The sequence below is a fragment of the Cannabis sativa genome, chromosome 3, assembly GCF_029168945.1.
Source record: "Cannabis sativa cultivar Pink pepper isolate KNU-18-1 chromosome 3, ASM2916894v1, whole genome shotgun sequence".
In the NCBI taxonomy this organism is placed as follows: Eukaryota; Viridiplantae; Streptophyta; class Magnoliopsida; order Rosales; family Cannabaceae; genus Cannabis; species Cannabis sativa.
In genome coordinates this window covers 41148395-41173641 of record NC_083603.1, presented here as the reverse complement: position 1 = coordinate 41173641, position 25247 = coordinate 41148395, and the positions used below count along the sequence as shown (strand labels likewise).

Sequence of the window (25247 nt, the reverse complement as noted above, 5' to 3'; positions counted from 1 at the left end):
GAATGGAGAGCAAGCTATCAGATTTAATCTCGACCTTCTCACAGCCGTTTCGTTTAACCCAACTTAAAGTTTTCTTGATGCCCATGACCTTAATAATTCTAGGAGTGAAAGAATTGTCGCGGAAAGTAGCTTTGGCTTTAATAAAAAAATTGTAAGTTTACTTTAGCTTCGGCATCTAATTTTTTTTTAATCTATTTTTTTTCTCATATTCGTTTATGTTATAATTATTTAAGATATCATACAAAATTTTGAAAATTCAGAATAATTTACAATATAAGAAAGTAGTGTTCAAACAATCTATTTCACATACGTATAAAATAAAATAGTCACGCGTGCAACGCTCTTTTAGCTCATAACAGATCACAAATGACTCTTTTATGGCTCATCTTTTTGGACCAGCGACACTTTGGGCTTATAATGGATCACAAGCGGCTCTGATACCATGTTAGAATTTAGGATAAGGTGAATGAGATTCCATCTCAAAACAAATATGGGAAAAGTAGTCAATTTATCTTATATATGATAATTTATTTTACACAAAGAAAGAGGCCATTGTTTTTGCTTTACAAACTAATAAATGCCAGAATGATCACTAGTAAGCCCCATTCTTTACTTGTTCTTATATTATCATTATTATAGACCTATCGACCAATGATTGTTGTTATAGTCATGGTATTTTGTGAATATGCTGAGTCAGTAGTATTAGTAAGGGAAAGCTCATCTCTTGCTTGCAAATTTGTGTCCATGAAGTAGCCTGGTCGATTGGGTTGAGGCAATATTACATTCTCATTTTCCAACATAAAAACCACAGATGACATGCTAGGTCTATCCATAAGATTTTGTTGAACACATAAGAGACCAACATGGATGCATCGCACCACTTCCTCAAGATTCTCACATGAGTCCCTTAACAACACGTCGATCAAATCAAAGGCCCTTCCTTCTTTTAGCAAACTCCATGCCTATGATCAAAGAAAAAACCAAAAACATATCTTATAGTTTCATATTAAAATGAGAAATACCAAAAGGTAGTAGTGGTATCTAGCATCTTCCGGGTCCCAACTTTTAGGGAGTATCGCTAACTAATCACAAAGCGACACGTCTAGAAGGTGCTAGACACTACTAATGCCCAATAACAATGTTCTATTAAAATAGGCTCTACTAAGTCCCAATGGAGAACAGACCAAATAGAGAGGTGATTTATACAAAGATATAGAGACTTTACATGTCCAATGAGGGTATGGTTGTTCTTCTGGTGCTTAAAGGAATTACTTTTCTTGCCACTTACAATCTCCAACACTATTACACCGAAACTAAAAACATCAGACTTTGTTGAGAATTGGCCGCTAAAAGCATATTCTGGCGCCATATAACCACTGCAAGGAACACATCATGTGAAATGTAATTTATGGAATAGAAGTAAATACAATTTGATCTTTTATATAATAGTAATACTCACAAAGTTCCTACTACTCTGTTTGTGTTTCCCTCAATTTGATCTCCTCCAAAAGTTCTAGCCATACCAAAGTCCGAGATTTTAGGAACCATTCCATCATCAAGTAACACATTACTTGCTTTGAGATCTCTATGAACAATTCTCAGTCTCGAATCATGATGGAGATAAAGAAGTCCTCTAGCAATTCCACATATAATTTGGTATCGCTTTGGCCATTCTAATAGTTTACCTTGTGTTTGATCTAGAAAATATGTAATAACTTCAAAATATTGCAGAATGGTGTGTGTCTAATAAAATTTTATTCAATTAAAAAGTTGTTCTAACCAAAAATTAAACGATCAAGGCTTTTGTTCGACATGTACTCGTAGACTAACAATTTCTCTTCTCTTTCAATGCAGCAACCTATAAGCTTTACAAGATTTCGATGTTGAAGCTTAGCAATAAGGTTTACTTCATTCTTGAACTCATTAACCCCTTGTTTAGAGCGTATGGAAAGCCTTTTCACAGCAATTTGGTGCCCATCTTCTAGCTCACCCTGAAAATTTCTCATTAACAAAAGTGTTGCAATGCAAAGTCTTTATATTATACATTGTTTATATGTAACATGCTTACTTTGTATACAGATCCAAAACCACCTTGCCCCAGCTTATTTCTCTCTGAAAAATTATCAGTAGCAGTAGTTATTTGTGAAAAGGTGAACAAAGGAAGATCCAGTTCCTCATGGCTTCCATTATTCTTAACTGTCTCATTTTTGTCTGTTTTTGACATGAAAATATGAGCACAAATTGGGTTAGGACTTAGGATTCATTTCAAGCACAACATAATTCAGATGTAAAATACAAGTGTATAACCTTAATCTAACTAGAAGAAGACAAGAGTAGCCACTACTATTATCTAGTTTTAAAGGGACCAACTCTCGTTTGGAACTAACTATTGGCCTCCTATAATTTTTGAGAAAAGTAATCAGTCAGTTGTTAATAGTTACTCTATATATATAGTCAGTTGATTTTGTGCTCAGAAATGCAAAACACAGAATGTATTCCGTTGTACGACAGGTGGGTCACAGGGTACGTAATAATGTGTGTGAATTTATGGGCCTCAGAGTACGTAATAATGGGTCCCAAAGTTACTATTTTTTAACCCTAATTACCCCTTAATCAATCTCACCCCTCAGATCAAATAACTAACCCATCTAACGAATGACGTACATCAAGGAATACATACCCTAAAGTACACTAATGGGACAAAATCGTTTCCCTATGTATACCCAATTGTAATTACTAATTATTTTATGGATATATGTATTTTAACATATACTTTCCTAATCAATGAAATTTGAACTAGACCTAATGTATTGAAGTTTGAACCTATATCATTTGACTCTGATTTTCTAACATCTTATCATTTGAAACTACATTATCAATTAAAAATCAAATAATGTATTAGGGAAACACTACCTTTTAATAAGTGTCTCCTCCAGCAAATGCAACAACCAAGAACAAAGAATATTATTCCGAAACAACTACCTCCAATAACCACTGCAACAATCAAGGCCCTTTTCTTACCACCTTTACCTCCTCTTTTTACTACTCCTGATTGATCAATTGCTAGTTCTGAATCCGCAGTACGAACATAAAGATCAAGTCCACTAACCACACCTCCTATATTTTGTCTAATACCAATTATATCACCAAACCAATTAACACACCCACTGCCTTGTTCTCTAATATCCAAATTCGAATAAGCCGTACAAGAACAATTGCTGAAACATCTCCCTTGACATTCCCTCAAACTTGTATCTTTATCCACCCATGCATTTCTAGTATCTGGCAATTTCAAACCAGATAATTTCATAAACCCATTTACCATCTTGGTGTCACACTCTGTTGATATCGATCTTACACATCCATTAGACCAATCCATTATATCCCATTCTTTCACATTCTTGGGTTTGAAACCCCTTAGGCATCCACATATTGGAACACTATTTATGATGCAATTAGCATTAGCTCCACACACATTGTAAATGTCACAAGCATCAGAAGGAATTGAGAAATTTGAGTCCCATAATTGCTCACTTTCAACCCATGTTAAATGGGCCAAGGTGCTTTTTGCTGCATTCAAAACTATGCTTGATATTGTTGAACTATTCTTTAAGTTGTAACTGAAATAAACTTCCAAATCTTTGTCTGTGACAGAGAAATTAAAAAGTGAATTAGACTGAAAATAAGGAATACCACTGAAATATAAACCATTCCATGGCCCAGATCGAAAAAAGACAGCTTTTTTCTTATGAAAAACTAATTCTGGGTAGTCATCATTGTTACTATTTTTTTCATCCCTACCAATATCCAAAGATAATTCTCCAGAACAGGGATCATCTGGGTTTTTCCATGCACTTAGTTCCCACTTTCTACCCGTTTTCATGTCCCATCCCAATTTCATGCCCGGTAACAAAGTATCTGTAGGATAGTCAAAGCTTTGCCACAAGTAATTTTCTGGGTTGGAGTCTTCCTCATCTGTCACAACAAGATTCCCAGAATCTAGGAGCTCTAATTTGGGTTTCTTGGCCTCTTTAGTTAAGTTGAAAGACCAAAAGACACTTCCTTTTCCATCTGAAAGCTCAATACCGCCATGGTTGTTAACAGAAAGCTTCCCAGATGAAGTGTTGATGGGGTTGCATCTATTTGCAACCCAAACCGTAGTGACAGATCTTGGGATGTTTTTGTACCAAATTCCTAGATAACGATTACTGGATTTTCCTGGACTGAAGAAGCCAAGCTCAAACCTTTCTTCTTTAGAAACCAGAGATTTTCCATCGTCGTTGAGAGATTGGTTTTGAGTAATCGTCTTAAGTTGAGCTATTGAATATTTACAGAAGAAAAGAAGAAGAATGATATGGAGAAAAGCAAGGTTGGTCATTGCTTGTAAGGTGTAACTGTGCTGTGTTTCAGATAGAAATTGAAGTTGGAAGAGAAACAAACAGGTTTTCGCATGGCTGCCTATGTTGACTTTGTTCAAGTCGTTGTTTCATGATTAGTATTTGGTAAGGTGAGAGGGTTGAAAAAATTAATGACAATAATACTTAAAAAATTGAAAGTCAAAGATTTACAGCATGTTTTGATTTCACATTCTTTGTGAACACTATTTTGTTATTGTGTGTGAAGTTACAAGTTCTAATTTTGTCAGTTCAAAAAAAGTTTTTTATACATGTATTTGATTGATGTTTCTACTATATTTTATTTTTTTCTAAGCTTTCTCTTTTATAAATTGATTATTTTATTAGTTATTTGAAAAAATTGTAATGATTCTCTAGTATTTTTCAATGATAAATTTTAGATATATTATATTGTATTAACTTATTAGGTTAGTTTTAAAAATTTTCCTTCTAAATTTTATCATATTAAATATACGTGAGGTAGATTTTAGTTATTAAAGTTATAGAGTTATTAGAATGAAAATTTTAAAATTTTGGCCACTTTGAAGATATGGTTATTGTGTTAGAGAACAATATTTTTTAATATTTTTTTATGGTATTTTTTTAGTATCATTAAAAATAATTTTTAGTGATTAGTTGTTAATTTTTTTTTATATATTTTATGAAGTTTGGAACATCTTATTTTTATTTGGAATTTTTAGAGGGAGTAGAAACTTAAGAGTGAAAGATTAAGTTTTTCAATAATTTAAGCATATTGTCTCGCAATTTGTTGACCCTTAGCAATTGTGTTTGCTTTTGATAGGAGATATTTTTTTATCTTGTGATCTAAGATCATTGTTAGATGATGTAACAAATAAGTAATCTAGATTTACAAGAGTATCCTTGATCCATAAATATTGATTGATTATTGTGGCTGCACATGGATTAGTTGTACATATTCTTTAATTGTATAAATAACTTATTTGGCTAGATGATTGTCTACAGGGACATCTTAAATATTTTGGAGGCTCTGCTCTAATTTTAAAATTGGGTCATTACAAAAAAAAAAAAATGCAATTTATAAATAATATTTTTAAATATTACCATTCACTTATATATTTTACAAAACACTAAAAAGCTTCAACTATTTATAAAAATTGTTATTGATTCCAATAAAATAAAAAATAATTAGAAAAAAAGAATATAAAAGGTTTGAAAAAAATAATAAATAGCAATAATGATTTTTTTTTTTTTTGCTTAAAAGCATTAATAGAATTGAAAATGAGCTTTGAAAATTGAGATGAAAGTGACTAATGACAAATTGTTAACCTCTTCAAAAGTTAAGTTCATTAAAAACGGGATATTAAATAAAAAATATATTAGACTCTTTATTTTTCTAAGCTCTGTACAGTGGTCCAACTTGCACACCATTATAGCAAACCATGATTGTCTATTATTTTTTTTTAGATGTATAGTCATCTAGCCGAAATGACATTAATTGGTCGTCAATCATATTCCTCATTGCTTTAAAAAAAATTGTGTAAAGGAAGATGTAATGTAACTAAGGTGCATAAATCTATCTAATTTAATAATAATTGATCGCCAATTATTGAATATGTAATTATGATCGGATTGGATTAGATGTTATTTTTAAATATCCAATTGAATCAGACCGAATGTTAAATAAAATATCCAAAAATTTAATACATTCAACATCCAATCGAACTAATTAATATTTTTATTTAATTTGAATAAGTAATTAAATTTTATATTAATATACCTAAAAGTAAATATGTCTACATATCAAAATTAACATTAAAATTTTACTTTACTCTCCATACAACTTGTAATTAAAAGCAACACGTGAAACACACGTGCCATCTTCTTCTCTTTTAAATCTTGAGTGAAAGTGGTGTTGTTGTTCTTTCTCTTCAACGTAAACCCTAATTTCCTCTTCACTTACCCAAATCTTTACAGTAAAAATTTACTGGTGCACCTGGCTACAACAGGTAAGTATAAAGATTCTATCTTTTTTTTTTTTCTTAAGGAATTTGATTCTGGAATCATTAATGAATATATTTCGTAAATCCTTAATTTCTGTAGAAAAAAAAGGTCTAGTATTAGTATTATATGAATCAATTTGTTGGTTCTTTCCACAGATCATTTATGGGTAAGAGAACGAGATCAATGATGATGGTGGTTGAAGAGGAGGAGGATAGAATTTCGAAACTACCCAATTTTGTCATAATACACATACTGTCATTTCTTCCGACTAAGGATGTGGTTCGGACTTGCCTCCTTTCAAAACGTTGGAAACTCATGTGGTATTTCGTCCCTAAACTCTCTTTCTCCAATACTGAAAATCATTTCCAGGAAGAGTTCTTCCATTTTGTGGACAAGTGTTTGGAACACCGTAACATAGTTAGGCACTTTGTCCCTGAATCGATGGTAACTAGTTTTGAGCTTAAAATGTATTTCTATGATAGAAGTTTAGTTGACCGCTTAGACAAATGGTTAGCTTTTGCAGTTGACAATAAGCTTCAGAAAATAAACCTTTGTTTGGGCATAGAGAGTAAAGATAATCAATTTTACTACTACCGCTTGCCTAAAACTCTAGTACTCAATGCAAAACACTTGACTAGTTTAGAGTTGAGTTATTTGGAGTTGGATTCTCGTTACTCCTTTAGTTTTCCATCCTTGAAATCGTTGTCGTTGCTTTATGTTCAGCTTGCTGATAGTGATGTGGTAGAAAAGTTGTTGTTGGGTTCCCCTTCCCTTGAGAGTTTGCAGCTATGTCGTTTACGTCCTTATCCGGATCATCTCCACATACACAATTCAAGCATCAAGTTCTTGCAAATTACATTGCCTTGTGATACAGCATTACAAATTGAAGTGATAAATCTTGAATCTTTAGAACTATATGGTGTTCCCTTTGAAAAAACAAATTTCTCTGTATGCAAGGCAATTAGAAATCTCGTATTGTTTTGTGATTTTGGTTCAGAAGAGTCGCCATCGTTAGAATATCTAATTTCAAACCTTCATCAACTTGAGAATTTGACCTTGGCCAGTTCAAATGTGTTGCCATTGAGGCACCTTAAAATTTCCAATCATCACTTGAAAAGTTTAAGGTTGAGGTTTACTAGTTTTATAAAGGATGTAAGAAGACTTAGAAGAGTAATAATTGAAGCTCCAAAATTAGCATCCTTTCGTTATAAAGGAAATATCTATAGTAGTATATCAATACAGTCATCCAATTTGTTGGACGGAAATTTCATTATTGTTGATCCGTTTAAGAAATATGACTCAGATTGGTTTATCGATATGATGAATTTTCTTGTAAATCTCAATTGCTCCTGGAATATGTTGAGCATGCATATTGACTCAGAAAAGGTATGTTTCTGACTTCTTTTCTTTCTCTTTGATTCTATGTTGTTATTTCAAGCTTATATTATTTGTCTATATTGATATTCTAATACATTTGCTTTGTTCTTTACATGAAAGGCCCTCATATTCCCAGAGAAAATGAAGAATATATGTCGTTCTCCTTTAGTTAATTTGGAGCATCTTAGGGTTTTCACTAATCGTAAACTAGAAAAGAAATCACACTTGAAAGAGTCTATGTTGTGGGCTTGTCCTTCTTTAATGGTTATATCTATAAAGCAAGGGCAAGGGCCATCTTTACGTTTTCTACCGGAAAGGCCATCTACTTGTTGCTTTTCAACACTTTAATGAATTGGCATGTTTACTTTGGATAGGATACTTTAAATTGTAGATTGGAACTGCCAAGAAGTTATGTAGTTTAGAGCTAATTTGCTGAAGAGTTCTACTTTTGAGTTTGGTTTGTGAGATCATAATGAGAATATTTGCAACTTTATATAATGTTATGTAGATTGGAACTGCCAAGAAGTTATGTAGTTTAGTCGTATATAATGTTAGATCATAATGAGAATATTTGCAACTTTATATTCTATAACTTCTTTTTTAACTTTTAGAATTAAAATTAAAAAAGCCCTTTTAAAATTAGAATAAAATTAAGTCATTTTGGAAGAAATTAGAATTTATAGCTTCTCCAAAAAAGAGTTTTGAGAAGTTATTTTAAAAATTAAAATAATTTACATTATTCCTAATTTACTTGTAAAAGATCTTTTTTTAATGATATCCAAATATTTTGAAAAACAATTTACATTTTTAAAAAAAAAAAGTTTTCAAATAATAGTTATCTAAACAGTAAAAATAAATTAAAAATTATACTTATCTTATACTTATAGCTATATGCAAAATAGAAACTTAGCCAAACAATATATAATGTTACTCGGTATTATTATTAGCTAATTATTGATTTAAATATTAATAATAATAATAAAATTAAATCTAATACAATTCAATTATATTTTTTAAATATATAAAATTTAATTTAATTTTAAATATATTTGTAAAAGAATATATCTAATTAATTTTATTAAATAAATAAGTTTTGATATTTTAAATAATATAAACTAGCAATATAAATTAATAAATTAATTAATTAATTAAATTAACATTTAATTTAAATTAAAATTAAAATTAATATATATATAAAAAATAATTATCTTAATATTTTGATACGTTTAAATTATATTTAAATATTTAAAACTATTTTTTTTTAAAAAAAATAAGTAATTGATTGATTTAATGGTGTTAGTTTTAACTATTAACTTTCACGAAAAAAAAAATCGTTAAACGAACAATTTCTGTTAGATAACCACACTAACGTTGTACTCTTCTTAATTTAGTTTTGTCACTTCTATTTTTTGTTCTTTAATTTATTACTGTCAAATTATAAGAAACTTATGCTATAGCACTCACATAGCTTCTTTACTCTATCTTTTAAAATATATCTTTAGAACTACATTTTTTATTTTTATTTTATCTCAAACTTTTACATTACATCATACATTACTTTTTCTATTTCATTAAAATATGATATTTATTCATTTTAAATATATATTATTAATCTATACACAAATATTCATATATGGAATAAACAAAATATTAATAAAATAAGTTTAAAACATGAATAGTGCTTCTCTATATATAAAGAAGCAATATTCATTGCTTTAAAAAAAATATGTATGATATATTTAGACCTTTTCTTTTCTATTTTAAAGAATTATTAGATATTTTAAAAGAGATAATGCGAGTGATTTTATATGTTTTATGCAATGTAAGAGTTCATTTAAAATGTGGATTACTTACTAGAAAGTAATTAGAAATGGCTTGATATAATATATCACGGCAAAATATTGATTAGAATAGCGTTTCCCTTGAAATAAAGTTAATAAAAGAACTGTAAACAAGCCTTACTTGAATTGAAAGTGAAAAAGAAAAAGTATGAGTATTGGTACTATAAAATTAAAAAATAAAAACTTGGTTGAACATGATCTCACTTCAAATTTTAGGTACTGCAATTTTTGTCTAGATGACCACTTTCTGTCTATTAGGATATGAAATTACATTATCTTGAAGTTAAAAATTAAAAAACAAAAAAAAGTTGCCATACCGAAACAAGTTTAATCAGTTTTTATGTGTGATTGGATGAGCCTAAATCAAACTGGATAAGAAAAGCAAATCAACATTTCAATTCCACTCCCAAATTCGCTTAACTTGCTTTTTAGTTTCAATCTTGCCAAAACTTCTAATCAATATGCACCAAGGAATAAATGACTTATCATAAATTAATCTTGCTAAAACTTGGCATGTTTACTATACAGTAATCAGAATCGGAATAAATTAATGAAGAAATGTAAAAGAATAAATGAAAAATAATCGGAATCAATATTTGTAATATGTTGTTTACCAATTTTTTTTGGAAATAGAATAGTTGTAATTTATCTTGTTTACTTTATTAGGAAACGTAATCAGAATGCTTAAATTGACTAAATTGCCATTTTGAATTAAATGGTAGTTATTTTGTAAGACATATTTTAAAGGACAAAATTGTCATTATATATAAAAATACAATAAAAATAATTAAAATACATTATCCTTAATGACATTTCTTACAAAATTGGTAAGGCAAGTTCTCCCTTTCTTTTCTCCCATATTTAATCAAATTCTCCATTTTTTAATTTTAATGATGTAAATAAATAAATGTAAATGAATGATTACCTTACTATTGATTCTCATTACTTATTAGTAAACATATTAGGGGGCAATTTGTTTTGATTATTGAATTTTTTAAAAATTTGTGAGTGGAGTTGAAATGGAGGGTAATCTGAAACTAGTGTACAAAAATGTTCGTATTACCCACTAAAATTTTGTGAGACTCACTAAATTATCACATAAAAAATTACACCACATAGTCATATTCCTACCTATTTTAACACTTTCCCCATAACAAATACTCAATTAATAATATTTTAGTAGGGAATAAATGTAATTAAAGAAAAACAATGAAAGTAGAGATTTTGGAGGATTAAACAAATGGATTCTCCATCCCTCCACTTAGGACTTCCATTTTAAATACTTGTTAAAGTTGTTGAGAGAGAAGTGTTCTTCTTCAACCTAAACTCAGACCAACAACAAGTAAGCATCAATCAACCACTCTCTACTCTCTACTGATCACTTTCACTTCTCTGTTTTTTTTTTCTTGTGTTCTTCTCTTTGCTGTTGCAGTCTTCAATCCATAATTACCAACTTTCATGGCTGAAAAAAGAGTTAAATTGACTCAAGAGGAGGACAGGATTTCGAAACTACCTGATGCAATCATTACACACATCCTCTCTTTTCTTCCCACTAGTAAGGATTTGGTTCCAACAATGCTCCTTTCAAAGCGTTGGAAACTCATCTGGTATTCAGTCCCCACTCTCTCTTTCTCTGATCTTACATTATCAGACACTAAAAAGTTCTGCAATTTTGTAGACAATTTTTTGAAACATCACAAAAGAGGAATGTCTTTAATGAGCTATTCACTCATCACTAGTTTTAAGCTTAAGATGTATTGGTATGATACTAGTCAAGATGATCACATAGATAAATGGTTAGCTTTCGCAGTTGAGAATAAATTTAAGGAGATAAGTATAAATTTCACTAATGGTTGGTACTGCTTACCTCAAACAGTCAATGCAGTATATTTGACTATGTTGAAGTTGAGTAAGGTGAGGTTGGATTGTCATTACTCATTTAGTTTTCCATCTTTGAAATCATTGTCATTGGAAAGTGTTCATCTTCCTGATAGTGATGTGGTAGATAAACTGTTGTTGGGCTCTCCTTCCCTTGAGAATTTGCAGTTACATTGTTGTGCTTTAAGTACTGATGATCTCGAGCTTAACATACGTAGTTTAAGCCTCAAGTTCTTGGAAATTCACCAACCTAAGATTATGGTGGGGCAAATTGAAGCAGTAAATCTTGAATCTTTGGTACTAGAAGATGTTTACTTTGACAAAGTAAATTTCTCAGTATGCAAGGCAATCACAAATCTCACTTTGAATTTTGATTGGCGAATGAGCGAGTCGTCATTAGTAGAATATGTTATTTCAAACCTTCCTCTCCTTGAGAATTTAGCTTTGGAATATAGTCATAAGGTGGGGTTGGAGCACATCAAAATCTCGAATCAGCACTTAAAAAGTTTCAAGTTAATTTGGTTGAATCAAGATGAAATTATTGTTGTAATTGAGTCAGCTCCAAAATTAGAATCATTTTGGTACAATGGCTATACCAATATTAGTATATCAATGGTGGAGTCATCCAATTTGTTGAATGGAACATTCATAATTCTTGACGAGCCAGAGAACTATGACAAAAATTGGTTTCTTAGTTTGATGAATTTTTTTTCAAATCTCAATTGTCCATGGAAAACGATAAGCCTGCATGTTGACTCACCTGAGGTATGTTTTGTTTATTACAAGTTTATATTATTAATTAATTAGGCTATTTACCATATATTTAATATCTTAATACATTTTCTTAATTCTGTACATGAAGGTTCTTATCTTTCCAGAATACATGAAGAGAGTATGTCATTCTCCTTTGGTTAATTGGGAGAATATTCGAGTTTTTATTCAATGCAATCGAGAAAGGGAATTAGAGTTGAAGGATTCTTTGCTGTGGATTTCTCCTTCTTTAAAGACATTTTATCTAACAGAATGGAACATTTATGAGTTTTAATAAGTATAAATGACTGTCTTGTTTGTTATCTTTGTTAATTGCTTGTATTTAGGCTAATGAACTTTGATGCATACTTTGCTTAAGAATGGGATTTGTTTATGATGATTGTTTTTCTATTTTGATGAGTGTTTTTTGCAAATCTACAAAACTTGACCTTACATTGGTAGAACTGTCAAGAAGATTGTTTGCTGAAATGTGTTGACTTGAAGAGAACTTTAAAGAACTGCCCATTATCACATCTTTTTATTAGTTTAAAGTCTATGATGGGTTCCTTCACTTTCAGTAGTCTATGTACTACAATGGTAAACTCACTTGTTTTGATTTTTTTTTTTTGAAACAAATAAAGAGGGAAGCATGATAAAAAAGAAGCAGCTGTTATGCTTTGTTGAAGTCTTTGAGATGTCGAAATGATCTTTTTTGGCGAAGTTTTAGACCTGTGATTGATAAGGCAATCTCATTTGCAAAACTTACTATGGATCAAAGGATTCTGCTCAAAATTCTTCTTGTAATCTTTCTCATAACAATCTTGTTGCTTGTGCGAAAGAGAAAGAGGAGCAGTGGACTAAACCAAGCTATGCTATGATCAAAGTTAACGTAGATGGAGCTCTCTTCAATCAATCAAAAAGCTTCGAGTATGGCTTTGTTGCTAGAGATCATGAGGGTACTTTCGAAGCTTTTCATGCTTCCAAACCAGGTATTGTTAACCCAAAGATTGCAGAGGCAGTACGAATGAAGGAAGCTCTGAGCTGGATGAAATCCCATGAATGGTCCAATGTTATGGTAGAAACTGATTGAGTCAATGTTGTGCATGCAATAAAGAGTAAAGTCTGCATGATCTCCCCATACAGCATTTTAATTCATGAGTCTACATTATTATTATTTGAATTATTAAATATTTCTTTTCATTTTGTTAAACGATCTACGAATAAAATAGCTAATTTTTTAGCCCGGAACTCTTATTCAAAAGCTGGTTGTACTATTATTATTCATTAGTGTATTGTATACTATTTTATGGCACTTACACTATAAGTCCCATGACATTACAGCTGAACAATACCAAAAAATGCCATTCTTCATTTCTTCATCCACTAAAATGGAAAAACTAAAAGCAATCAATATTACAGATCAGTATTAGAGCTCTACACTAAAAAAGAAAAACAAAAACTATTTTCTTGAACGATTAGACTAATTAAGAAACTGTTCTTCTCTTCTTTGCCATCAACATCAACTTCTCAATCTTTTCTTTTTCTTCAACCATATTCTTGGCCTCAAGTGCTTCTCTCAACCTATCATACAAGCCGTCCTGAGGAAGAAATTCCTTTGAAATCATTTCCTTAAAGAAAGAGCAAGCATGTTCAACTCTTTCGCTCTTGCAAAGCCCGCTAATCAGAACAGAATATATTGAAACATCAATACTTATGTTGTTGTTATACATATGGTTTAGCAGAAAGTAAATCAATTTCATCCTCTTCTTACTGCAGCTCATCTTTAACAACGCCGCGTAAGTCTTGAGGTCTGGTTTGAAACCTATGTCTTCCATTTTTTGAAGCAACTTCAGAGCTTTCTCCTCTTGCAAATGATCACAATAACAAAAAATCAAAGTATTGAAGGTAACCTCATCTGGCATAGCTCCTTTCTTTGGCATATCATTAAACACCTCTTCGGCATCTTTCAACCTTCCAGCTTTGCCAAGAATGAAAATCAAAGAGTTGAAAGAAGAAGTGTCGGGAGCACAATCACTCTCGTTCATCCTCTTGTAAATCTCCAAAGCTTCATTTATCTGTTTCGACTTCCCTAAAAGACACATTAAAGTGGTGTATGTAGCAACAGTTGGGGTACAATCTTTGATCTTCATTTCATTCAGAATACCATTAAGTTTTCGAAAATCCTTTTTGTCACAGTAAAATCTAGCTAAACAAGTGTAAGAAAGAGCATTGGGTTGACACCCATGTCTCTCCATTTCCTCCATAATCTTCCTAGCAGTACCAACCTTACCAGCTTTACACCACCCCTGTATTAAAATGTTGAAAGTTTGTGTATTCACAGGTAATGAATCCTTAAACTCCAAGAAAACTTGTTGGGCATGGTCAACACTATCACTATTAACAAATGAATCCATAAGAATGTTCAACATTGAAGTGTCCTTGCTTATCCCAAATCTCTCAATTCCCCTAAAAACATCCATGGCTTCCTTAAACATGTTAGCTCTTACAAGCCTCCTAATGACCTTTGTCATTGTGAGAAACGAAATGTAACCATCCCCCAAACTGTTCATTTCATCAATCAAATCCCACAAAAGCTCGAACTTCTTAGCTTTCCCCAATATATCAACCATTAAATTATATGATTCTGGGGAATGCTTATAATCAGTTTGAGTTTGTGCCCAGTTGAAAAAATCAAAAGCCAAGATCCATTCATTGCTGAATCGCATTAAGAAGTGTTGTACTATACTATCTGATAAAGTTAAACCACACCTATTAAGATCTTGAGCTACTTCTTCGGTTGAAGAGAATAACCTTTTATGGAGAATCTTTCTCACCTGAGTTATGTCCTGCTCGGACGTCTCGTAATCAGATTGATGCTGAATTTGTTTGCGGGGTTCAATCTCAACAGTTGTCTCTGTCCCTTGCGAGCTAAGTAGAAGAAGGTAACGTTGCAAAGCAAATGGATTAGGTTTTGGAAGGGAAAAGCCCATGGCTTTCTGCAATTTCGGGAGCATTTTGTATCAAAGTCTTCAAAGTCTAAATCTTTCTCTGTATTTATGATCCGTTTAACTTTAACCTCTAAGAATTGACCAACAAGAATCAATACAGTTCAATTAAAGATATCCAAAATCTTTTGCAATGCATCGATGTCAATAAATCTCAGGAAAAGAGCAATTACAAAATGGAAGTAAATCTTGAATTGAAGTGACCTTTGAGGCTAATTTCAGCATCAGGTGGTGTTGACTGCGGTGCGGTGCGGTGGCAGACCAGCATCGTCCATCGCCGATTGTCCATTGTCCTCGCCGCAATACGCAGGCTCGGTGTTTAATTTATTTATTTATTTATTTTGTTTTATGCTTTAATCTAGACATGGATTTCCCATATTTGTCCAAAAACCATTTGGTATGTAGAATTGTATTGGATTTGACTGGAAATAATTGAATTGAATTGCACAAAATTGAATTGAGAAATATTTTTTTTATTCATTAATTAAAAATATTATTATATTATATTTTATTAAAATATAAAAGTAGGTTGTCCAATATACATTCACTCTCTATCTAAATTTAGCATATAATTTATAGGGATTGTACTTTCACGGATTGTAATCTGTGATGTACGGCAGCCGTCAAATGAGAGAGTTATTTGATCTGACGGCTGAGATTGATCTAGGGGTAATTAGGGTTAAAGAGTAGAAACGTATCCTGACACTCATTTAATGTACCTTGAGACCCATCTAATGTACCACAAAATACATTCCGTAAAAGTACATCACGGGACAAAATCATATCCCTATATATTAATTTAAGGAGTTTAATAGTAACAGCATCTATAAAAATGGATATGTAAAATACTGTAATCTGGATCTAAACCCTATTTAATTTATGAGAATGAAATAATAAATTAGAGAGTAGCGGAAGCGTATTGGTGTCTATAGAATCGACCTTTTAAATGGTATGATCTTCCAATTTGCATCAAAACTTTTCTCTGAAACCTTATTCTCAAGGTGATGGGGATACAAGAGTAAAAAGATAAGATATAAATGGTGGACCAATACATGTTATTAATAACTTATAAAACAGTAACTAATTTTTATTTACGACTTCTAATTTAGCCCCTTATCAAATTAGAAATTGTCTTTATGGTATCCACATATTAAAATCATGACAATTATGCCCTTAAGTCATAAACTTTATTCCAAAATAGACCACATAAATTTGACTTATTTATTTGATGATCCCAACACACATTTTATATATACAATTGTAACCCTAATAAATTTCTAATAATCTCCCACTGGGTCAGATATGTATAAATATATAAATGTGTTAACCTTATTGAGCTCATAACTTTGTCATCATAACCATAGGCATATGCAATCTCGTCCATTAACTATATCAACATAGGATCATAGCAATTTTTGTTATATCAATCACAACTAAACCCATCAATGGTCACATATACCGGCACAGTTAAATGACATAGATCAATCATGATAATGTGGTATAAAAATTACATGCATGGTGATTATTCATGTCAATTCTTAATTGGTCCTACTTTACTTTATAGATATAAAAACTTTAACTTAATGTACAAAGTGAAATAAACTTAATGACATAAATTTTTATCAAAAAAATATCTAAATACACAAGTTTCATGAAACAAATAAAACACAAAGGATAATAAAGACAAACTCCCACTGAATCTAGATATCCTCATACTCTAAAACACTCATACGAGCAGTGTGCTCATGAAAGACCTTGGGTGGCAAACCCTTAGAAGGGAGTCTGCAATCATGGAGTTTGTACCTAAGTGTTCTATACAAATCTATCCACTTTGTACCCTTTCTTTTACAATAAGGAACTTGATGTCAATATGTTTTGACTTCGTCAAGCTCCCGTTGTTGTTGGAATACAACACAACTGATTTATTGTCACAATACAACTTAAGTGGTCTTTTAATTCCATCTACAATGCACAACCCGGTGACAAAGTTCCTCAACCATATACCATGGTTGGATGCCTCATATCATGCAACAAATTTGCTGCCATAGTGGATGAAGCTATAATTGTTTGTTTTGCACTCCTCCACTATATAGCTCCACCACCTAACAGATATATGTAGCTTGAAGTGGATCTCCTACTATCTTGGCAACCCGCAAAGTCGGAGTCAGAATATCCAATGATCTCAAAGTGAGTTGACCTCATATATGTGAGCATGTAATCTCTTATCTCTTCAAATATCTCATAACCTTTTTGGTTGCTTTCCAGTGATCAATTCTTGGATTGCTTAAGTATTTACCTAACACTCCAACAATGTACGCTATATATGGACACATACAAACTTGAGCATACATTAAACTCCCAACAGCTGAAGCATAGGGAATCTTTTGCATTTCTTGAATTTTAAGGCTTCCTTTAAGGCATTGCTTAAGACAAAATTTGTCTCCTTTAACGACAGGGGTATCACTTGGTCTACAGTCTTGCATGCCAAATCGTTTGAGTACTTTATCGATATAGCTCTTTTGTGATAATCCAAGAATACCCCAAGAACGATCTCGATGTATTTGAATTCCTAAAACAAAAGAGGCATCACCAAGATCTTTCCTCTCAAAATGCTTAGATAGAAATCTCTTGGTTTCGTGCTATAAGCTTATATCATTAGTGGCAAGCAATATATCATCGACATATAGAAACAGAAATATGCACTTACTCCCACTACACTTATCATAGACACAATCATCAACAACATTCATCTCAAAACCAAACAAGAGAACCACTTGATGAAATTTGTGGTACCATTGACGAGAAGCTTGCTTGAGTCCATAGATGGATTTTTTTAATTTGCAAACCATTTTCTTTGGGTCACCACACACAAAGTTTTCTGGCTGCTCTATATAAATTGTCTCATCAATGTCGCCATTGAGAAATGTTGTTTTAACATCCATCTGATGTAACTCAAGATTAAAATGAGTAACAAGTGCCATTATTATCCTAAAAGAGTCTTTCGATGAAATTGAAGAGAAAGTCTCTTTATAATCAATGCCTTGTTTCTGAGTATAGCTTTACAAGACGTGCCTTAAATCTCACCACATTACTATTTTCATCTCTCTTGGTTTTTAATATCCATTTACAACTAATTGGTTTTACACTTTCTGGTAATGGGACAACTTCCCAAATTTTATTGTCTTGCATAAACTTATTCTCTTCATTCATGGCATCATTCCACTTTCGAGAGTTAGAACTTTTCATGGTCTGATGAAAGTTGATTGGATCATCTTCCATCATTCCAATGTCATCATCATGTTCTTGAAGATACACTATGTATTCATTTGGATTAATATCATTTTTTCTTTCTCTAGTGGGTCTAAAATGGTATTTAACCTTGTTAAGAATTTTATAAAATTCAATCATATTTGACATTAATTTTTTTGAAAAAAAATATTAAAATTTTCTAAAATTTATATTACCTCATTTTCAATATTAAATTCTAAGATAATATATTTTGGCATTTCCTACTTCGTGTCTACCTTAAGACCATCTCCAATGGGAAATGTAAAAATTGTGTTATATTTTACACAAAAAATAATTTTGTAGTAAATTTACATCAAATTTTAATATTGTGCATTGAATTTAATATTTAATAAATATTTTTATTAACAAAAATAAAAAGTGATAACTTTATTATCAATTTTATTAGTATTTTAATATAAAAGATAATAAAAAAAATAATATAAATGTTTTATAATTTAATGTTATAGTAAAATATACTAATAAAATAATATAAATGATATAAATGTAAATAAAAAATTAATACATTTATTGTGATTTAAATTTTACATCATAGCAAATATTGTATCAAATTTAGCACAAAATTTACTATGTGTCAAATTTACATCACTTTTTGACACACCATTAAAATACATTTTCTGTTAAATAAATTATATTTTAACTTTTTACTATTTATTTGCATCTCCATTGGAAATGCTCTCAAATACAAAAGTGGTCATCTAACATAAATTGCAGGGTGTAATTTAATATAGTACCACCTAGGCAACTACCACAATCTTCTCTTATTTTCCTTTTCACTTTCAATTCAAGTAAGCATTGTTTACACTTCTTGTAGGGCAATTTCAACGGTTGAAACTAAAACTTTAGTGTTAAATTAACACACAAAAAAAATATTGTTTTAATATATTTTTTTTTTAATTTCAACTATAATACTATAAATTACACAAAAATATATATTCTTTATTATTTTAATTTATAAATATAAATAATACATATATATTAAGAAAATTTAATTATTTAATTATTAAAACCTAAAAGAAAAAAAACAGTTTTAGTGTAGTCTACGTGTCCCGTTAATAATAGTGAAATACTGTGGACTATCCTATATAGTAACATTTTTCAAAAAAAAAAAAAATCCTATATAGTAACAGACCAAGATTTAAAGTGAGGGATATAATTTTTTTCTTTTTTTTTGCAAAGCAAGGACAACAGTAAACTTAAATAGAAAACAAATATTATTAGTGGGAGTTGATATACAATCTAGCTTAATTATTACACCAAAGCTAATATTAAATCTGTAATTAAAATAAATATATTTTTTTTTCTCGATTTTGTTTTTAAAAGACAGTTACTTCTATGTGAGTCCACCATTCCTATAAATAGGATAGTCTTTAATGTTTGGTTGGATTAATTTTAATGAGAAACAACACCAAATTTAAGTTTTTTTTTTTTTAAAAGGTAAAATCAAATCTTTATTAACCTTCGAAATCAGTCACCAAAACAGGTAACAAATCAGTTGGAATGTTTTCCATACTGAAGGTACAATCAGGATGTAATAGGGACGCTCTAGCAAACTCATGAGCGACTCTATTAGCTGACCGCTTAACAAAACAAAAATAAACATTATTGAGATTAGCCAACATGGCTTTACACTCCTGAATCACACAACCAAATTGAGAAGACAGGATAGTCGAGTTCCTCAGGGCTTGAACCACCAATAAACAATCCGTCTCAACCCAAACTGAGTTGTATGTTTGATCTTTGAGCCAACTTAAGGCTTCCCGGAAGCTCAAAGCTTCAGCAATAGTAGGGGCAATATTACCATTATGTAACTTAGTACGGCCCTCGATGAGCAGACCATTGTGGTCACGCACCACCAAAGCATTTCCAAACCGATTCTGTCCTTCAAAAATAGCTGCATCCACATTGATCTTGATACTATTTTCCTGAGGTTTAACCCAACGCTCCATCCCATCATAGTCTTGAAGATTAGACCATAATGACTCAATTTGAGTTTTTTGAGCGTGTTTCCATTGATCAAGATAGCTTTTAGCAGAGCCAACTATAGCTGAAATATTAAACAGTTTTCCTTGCCATACAACATCATTCCTTGCTCCCCAAACTGCCCAGCAAAGAGCAGCAGCCAGGCCTTGTTTTTCGGCTGCCAACTGTGTGAAAACGTTCACACACCAGTCCAAAAACGCACTTCTTGCTGCAATACCAGAAGTGCTAATGCCGACTCTCTCCCACACCATTTTAACCATTCTGCAGGTAAGTAGGACGTGTGCAATTGTCTCGTCCATCTCCTCACACAAAGGACAGCGTGTGTTGACAGGAACACGCTTAGAAGCAAGCTGAGATAGAGTTGGGAGGCAGTTAGAACCGGCTCTCCACATCAGATTTTTTATTTTTGGAGGTAGCTTCAAGGACCATAACACCTTCTAAAATTCAGAGGCTGCAATCTCAGTACCCACACCCTTCAGTTTTTGTTGTAGAGCATAGGCACTCTTGACCGAATACATTCCATTAGCCTCAACAGTCCAACACAGCATATCCGATTCCTGGTGGATGCTTAAAGGAATTTGCAATATTAATCTTTGATCCCTCTCCTCAAATAAATCCTTCAGAACATCAATATCCCAAGAGGCCATGTCCATGGCCATTAAATTGTTCACTTTAGCTTGATGGAGGGCTGGATGAGAAGAACTCACAAACGGATTTTGTTGGTCGGGCAGCCATGGTTCATTTAACACATCAATAGAAGATCCATTCCCCACACTCCAACGAACTCCCGCACGAACAAGAGCTTGAGCTTCCCAAACACTTCGCCACACAAAACTTGGGTTGTTCCCTAAAGAAGCCGAGAAGTATGTTCCTTTGGGAAAATATCTTGCCTTGAAAATACGAGACACTAGGGACTCGAGTCTTGTTAAGAAGCGCCAACCTTGTTTTCCCAAAAGAGCCAAATTAAAGTCATGGAGATTTCGAAAGCCAAGACCCCCATTGTTCTTGCTATTACACATACGTTCCCAAGACATCCAAGACATCCAAGGAATGCCTTTGTTTTCCTTCGATGAACTCTTCCACCAAAATCTCGCCATGGTACTCTCAATATCTCTGCTAATCTCCAACGGAAGTAAAAACACATTCATAGCGTAGCTAGGAAGAGCTTGCGCTACCGACTTGATTAACACTTCTTTACCAGCACGAGAAAGAACCTTCGAATCCCAACCTTGAAGCTTTTTCCTGACTCTATCTTTTAGGAAACCCAACACAGCCGACTTGTTTCTTCCCATAGTACTGGGGAGGCCCAGATACATACTCATTTCATCTGCTTGTGGCATTTGTAATAGAGTGTTAATATCATCCCGAACATGAGTTGCTGTATTAGTGCTATAGAAGATTGATGATTTCCCCAAGTTAACTTTCTGACCTGAAGCACATTCAAATTGGTGAAGAAGTTCTCTAATCCGATTGGCTTCTTGAAGAGTGGCTTTGCAATACAGGTAACTATCGTCAGCGAAAAGCATATGGGACACTTTAGGTGCCCCATTCGCCACTTTACACCCATGAATAAAACCCATTGCCTCATATCTTCTAATCAAAGCTGATAATCCTTCCGCACACAGAATAAAGATATAAGGTGACAAAGGATCACCTTGACGGATACCACGAGATGGTATAATCGGCCCCATTATTCTTCCTCCATGGATCACATTGTACCTTGCCGAACTAACACACTTCATCACCAAAGAAATCCAATGATCCGAGAAGCCAATCTTTCTAAGAACTGAATCCAAGAAGCTCCATTCAATACGGTCATAGGCTTTGCTGAGATCCAGTTTTAAAGCCATAAAACCATCCTTACCTTTTCTTTTTCTTTTCAAGTAGTGAAGCACTTCAAAAGAAACCATGATGTTATCAGTTATAAGCCTCCCCGGAATGAACGCGCTTTGAGATTCCGAAACAATTTGATCCATGTACGGCTTCATCCTATTAGCCATTACTTTAGTAATGATCTTATATAGAACATTACATAAAGCAATAGGTCTAAGATCAACCATACTTTCAGGGAGTTTCTTTTTCGGAATCAACACAACATTAGCATCACCACAAGCTGAATCAAGCTCACCTGTAGTAATGAATTTCTTAACCACCGCAACAACATCAAACTGGATAATCTCCCAACACTTTTGATAAAACGCAGGAGTCATACCATCAGGGTCAGGACTCTTATCCGGATGCATACTGAAAATAGCTACCCTTACTTCCTCGGCATCTATTGGTTGATAGAGTTCTTCATTAATCTGAGTTGAGACCTTCCTTTGAATACACTGAATCACCATATTACTACCCAAGTTTGAAGCACTAAATAAGGAAGAGAAATAATCCACAACTACATCCTCAAGGCCGTTTTCCCAATCCTTCCAAGTACCACTAGAATCCTTAAGCTTCGAAATTTGATTGAAGCTTCTACGATTACTAGCCGCTCTATGGAAATATTTACTATTCTGATCACCTTCCTTCAACCAAAATTGCTTTGCCCTCTGCTTCCAAAAAGCTTCCTTTTGATCCAACACCAAAAAAAATTCCTTTTTCTTCTCATTATATCTCTGGACCGAGAGTGCATCCCTCTTGTTCTTCAAATTTTTCAGCTCATGACGACAATGCTTGATTCGGAGTTTAAAGTTTCCAGTTACATTCTTCCCCCAGACGGCTAACTTATCTGCACAAAGAGAAATTTTTTCTGCTACCGAAGTAAAGCTAGGGACATTCCAACAATCTTTCACAATCTCCAAACACATTGGTTCTTTTAACCAAGCATTCTCGAACCTGAAACGCCTATTTGGAGTGAAGACAACCGGAGCAACAAACTCAAGAAAGATAGGCGAGTGATCCGAAGGAGAAAATTCCAGGTTGATTAATCGAGCTTGCGTAAAGGTTTGAAGCCAAGAAGAAGAAACAAGGGCACGATCCGATCTAACTTCTATCCACCGAGAAGTTCCCCTTCCTTTTTCCCAAGTGTATGGATAACCAACCAAGTCCATGTCAAATAAATCACACTCCTGGATAGCTTGCTCAAAACCGGATATGAGCCAATTGGGATAAGGTTGTCCTCCACGCTTGTCACTTTGGCTAAGAACATTGTTTAAATCACCAACTACACACCACGGGTCTCTTGAATTGTTCAACAAAGACCTTAAAAGGTTCCATGTATCCATCTTTTGTTGCCGTTGGGGTTCTCCGTAGACCCCTGTAAGTCTCCACTTTGGGTTGCCATCAACTTCTACCATAAAATCAATATGGTTTTGAGAAAAGCCAATTATTCTACCATCTTTATCATTTTTCCACAATAAAGCAAGACCACTACTCTTACCTTGGGCCTCAACAGTAAACATCCCTTCATAACTTATTTCAAGAAAACACAATTCTAATCAACATTTTGCCGTGATATAATAAAATAACAGGTCATTACTTTCTAGTATTCCACGTTTTGAATAAACTCTCTCATAAACATATAACTGGACACAGTTCTTAGTGAATAATATCACTCAGTAGCATTGCTTTTTATAATATTTTGTAATAATTAAGAACAAAAAATAGGTGTGAAAAAGAAAAGGACGGAAACTGTCATTAAGATCTAACATTATACAATTATGAACTAAGAAGAGTACAACATCTCAAAAACCAAACTCAAAATAGCACTTTATCTTCTTAGCTGAACTAAATAACTTCTTAACTTCACATCAAAAAAATACATAACTCTTCTTAACAGTTCTAATCTACAATGTTAAGGGTATCCTATCCAAAGTAGACATGCCAATTCATCAGTCTAAAACTACCAATAAAGTAAACACAATCTATAAAGTACTAATATGCAGCCATTAACAAAGAAAGCTATTAGAAGACAGTAATCACTACACATAACCATCGTTTAAAATGTTGAGGAGTAACTAGAAGATTTCCTTTCCATTATAGATAAGACTCTTTACAGAATGAGAAATTTACAGCAGAGCATCTCTCAAGTTTGATTCACTCTCTAGTTTAGATTTTGTAAAAACTTTAAGATGCTCCCACTTAACTAAAGGAGGACGACATATGTTCTTCATTTTTTCTGGGAATATGAGAGCCTTCATGTATAGAATTAAGAACATGGATTTGTTGGAAATTATTTGTTCTAACCAACACACTTTAAGAAGCAAAATTAATGTTATATGTTATGCAAATTGGTGTTTTTCTAAAATAACTATTCAAAACCTTTGTTGCAGCCCAATGTGAGGGCCCAATACCAAGTACAATCAAAACTATTTACCACTCAAGTGAACCACTTAATGGTTCGGCCCAAGAATCAAAGGCAGCCAAGAGAAACTTTCTCTCTCCAATCAACAACTTATCACCTTTTTGCTGTGCAATTGTTTCGGTCAAAGCAAGAGTCAAACAATGACTCTACTTTTCAAATCAATGACCGGCCCACCAAGCTTCAGCCCAACAAGAAATCAACCCAAATGATATAACCCTAATAATCTAATATAAAAGGTATGTTTTCTAACCCTAAATCACTCCTACGGCAGCCACAAAATAATTCAAAAACTTTCAAACTTTTCCTTCTCTTTCTCTCTAATGGCAGCAGCAAGAATATTCTAGAATTAGGGTTTTATTTTTCTCTTCTTCTTCTTCACAGCCGCATCTACTAGGGTTAGGGTTCTTTTAATTTCTTCTCTTCTTCTTCTTCT

At 32.5% G+C, this 25247-nt stretch overlaps 5 protein-coding genes across 5 annotated transcripts; 2 read left to right on the top strand and 3 right to left on the bottom strand.

The window, feature by feature from the left end:
- Positions 1 to 533: 533 nt before the first annotated feature.
- LOC115709172 (G-type lectin S-receptor-like serine/threonine-protein kinase At4g27290) lies at positions 534 to 4505 on the bottom strand. Its single transcript, XM_030637214.2, has 6 exons — positions 2914 to 4505; positions 2069 to 2211; positions 1781 to 1991; positions 1460 to 1697; positions 1226 to 1376; positions 534 to 962 (listed from the first exon to the last, which is right to left on the bottom strand). Exons 1-6 carry the CDS (start codon positions 4376 to 4378, stop codon positions 642 to 644), a joined length of 2529 nt encoding a protein of 842 aa, XP_030493074.2. The 5' UTR covers positions 4379 to 4505; the 3' UTR covers positions 534 to 641.
- A 1747-nt stretch (positions 4506 to 6252) lies between these two features.
- LOC133035341 (FBD-associated F-box protein At5g56370-like) lies at positions 6253 to 8263 on the top strand. The gene is made up of 3 exons (XM_061111114.1): positions 6253 to 6382; positions 6533 to 7763; positions 7875 to 8263. The coding sequence occupies exons 2-3, from the start codon at positions 6540 to 6542 to the stop codon at positions 8100 to 8102; spliced, it is 1452 nt and encodes a 483-aa protein (XP_060967097.1). The 5' UTR covers positions 6253 to 6382; positions 6533 to 6539; the 3' UTR covers positions 8103 to 8263.
- A 2790-nt stretch (positions 8264 to 11053) lies between these two features.
- On the top strand, positions 11054 to 13313 carry LOC115709199 (F-box/FBD/LRR-repeat protein At5g53840). Its single transcript, XM_061112542.1, has 4 exons — positions 11054 to 12238; positions 12336 to 12365; positions 12686 to 12809; positions 12967 to 13313. The coding sequence occupies exons 1-4, from the start codon at positions 11054 to 11056 to the stop codon at positions 13311 to 13313; spliced, it is 1686 nt and encodes a 561-aa protein (XP_060968525.1).
- A 161-nt stretch (positions 13314 to 13474) lies between these two features.
- On the bottom strand, positions 13475 to 15589 carry LOC115709183 (pentatricopeptide repeat-containing protein At3g22670, mitochondrial). Its single transcript, XM_030637231.2, has 2 exons — positions 15433 to 15589; positions 13475 to 15219 (listed from the first exon to the last, which is right to left on the bottom strand). The coding sequence occupies exons 1-2, from the start codon at positions 15451 to 15453 to the stop codon at positions 13708 to 13710; spliced, it is 1533 nt and encodes a 510-aa protein (XP_030493091.2). The 5' UTR covers positions 15454 to 15589; the 3' UTR covers positions 13475 to 13707.
- A 4399-nt stretch (positions 15590 to 19988) lies between these two features.
- Positions 19989 to 20909, bottom strand: LOC133036073 (uncharacterized). The gene has a single exon (XM_061112541.1). It carries the CDS (start codon positions 20907 to 20909, stop codon positions 19989 to 19991), a length of 921 nt encoding a protein of 306 aa, XP_060968524.1.
- Positions 20910 to 25247: the final 4338 nt, after the last annotated feature.

Bases quoted from the DNA above. Each gene is read 5' to 3' on its own strand.
- LOC115709172 (XM_030637214.2), bottom strand. From the start codon at position 4,378: ATGACCAACCTTGCTTTTCTCCATATCATTCTTCTTCTTTTCTTCTGT. The intron at 2,212-2,913 runs GTAGTGTTTCCC...TGTCAAAAACAG, and splicing joins GAGGAGACACTTATTAAAAG to ACAAAAATGAGACAGTTAAG. The intron at 963-1,225 runs GTAAAGTCTCTA...CTTTGATCATAG, and splicing joins ACCATACCCTCATTGGACAT to GCATGGAGTTTGCTAAAAGA.
- LOC133035341 (XM_061111114.1), top strand. From the start codon at position 6,540: ATGGGTAAGAGAACGAGATCAATGATGATGGTGGTTGAAGAGGAGGAG. The intron at 7,764-7,874 runs GTATGTTTCTGA...TTTACATGAAAG, and splicing joins TGCATATTGACTCAGAAAAG to GCCCTCATATTCCCAGAGAA.
- LOC115709199 (XM_061112542.1), top strand. From the start codon at position 11,054: ATGGCTGAAAAAAGAGTTAAATTGACTCAAGAGGAGGACAGGATTTCG. The intron at 12,239-12,335 runs GTATGTTTTGTT...CTGTACATGAAG, and splicing joins TGCATGTTGACTCACCTGAG to GTTCTTATCTTTCCAGAATA. The intron at 12,810-12,966 runs GTACTACAATGG...GTGATTGATAAG, and splicing joins CTTCACTTTCAGTAGTCTAT to GCAATCTCATTTGCAAAACT.
- LOC115709183 (XM_030637231.2), bottom strand. From the start codon at position 15,453: ATGCTGAAATTAGCCTCAAAG. The intron at 15,220-15,432 runs GTCACTTCAATT...CCGAAATTGCAG, and splicing joins TGCTGAAATTAGCCTCAAAG to AAAGCCATGGGCTTTTCCCT.
- LOC133036073 (XM_061112541.1), bottom strand. From the start codon at position 20,909: ATGTGGAGAGCCGGTTCTAACTGCCTCCCAACTCTATCTCAGCTTGCT.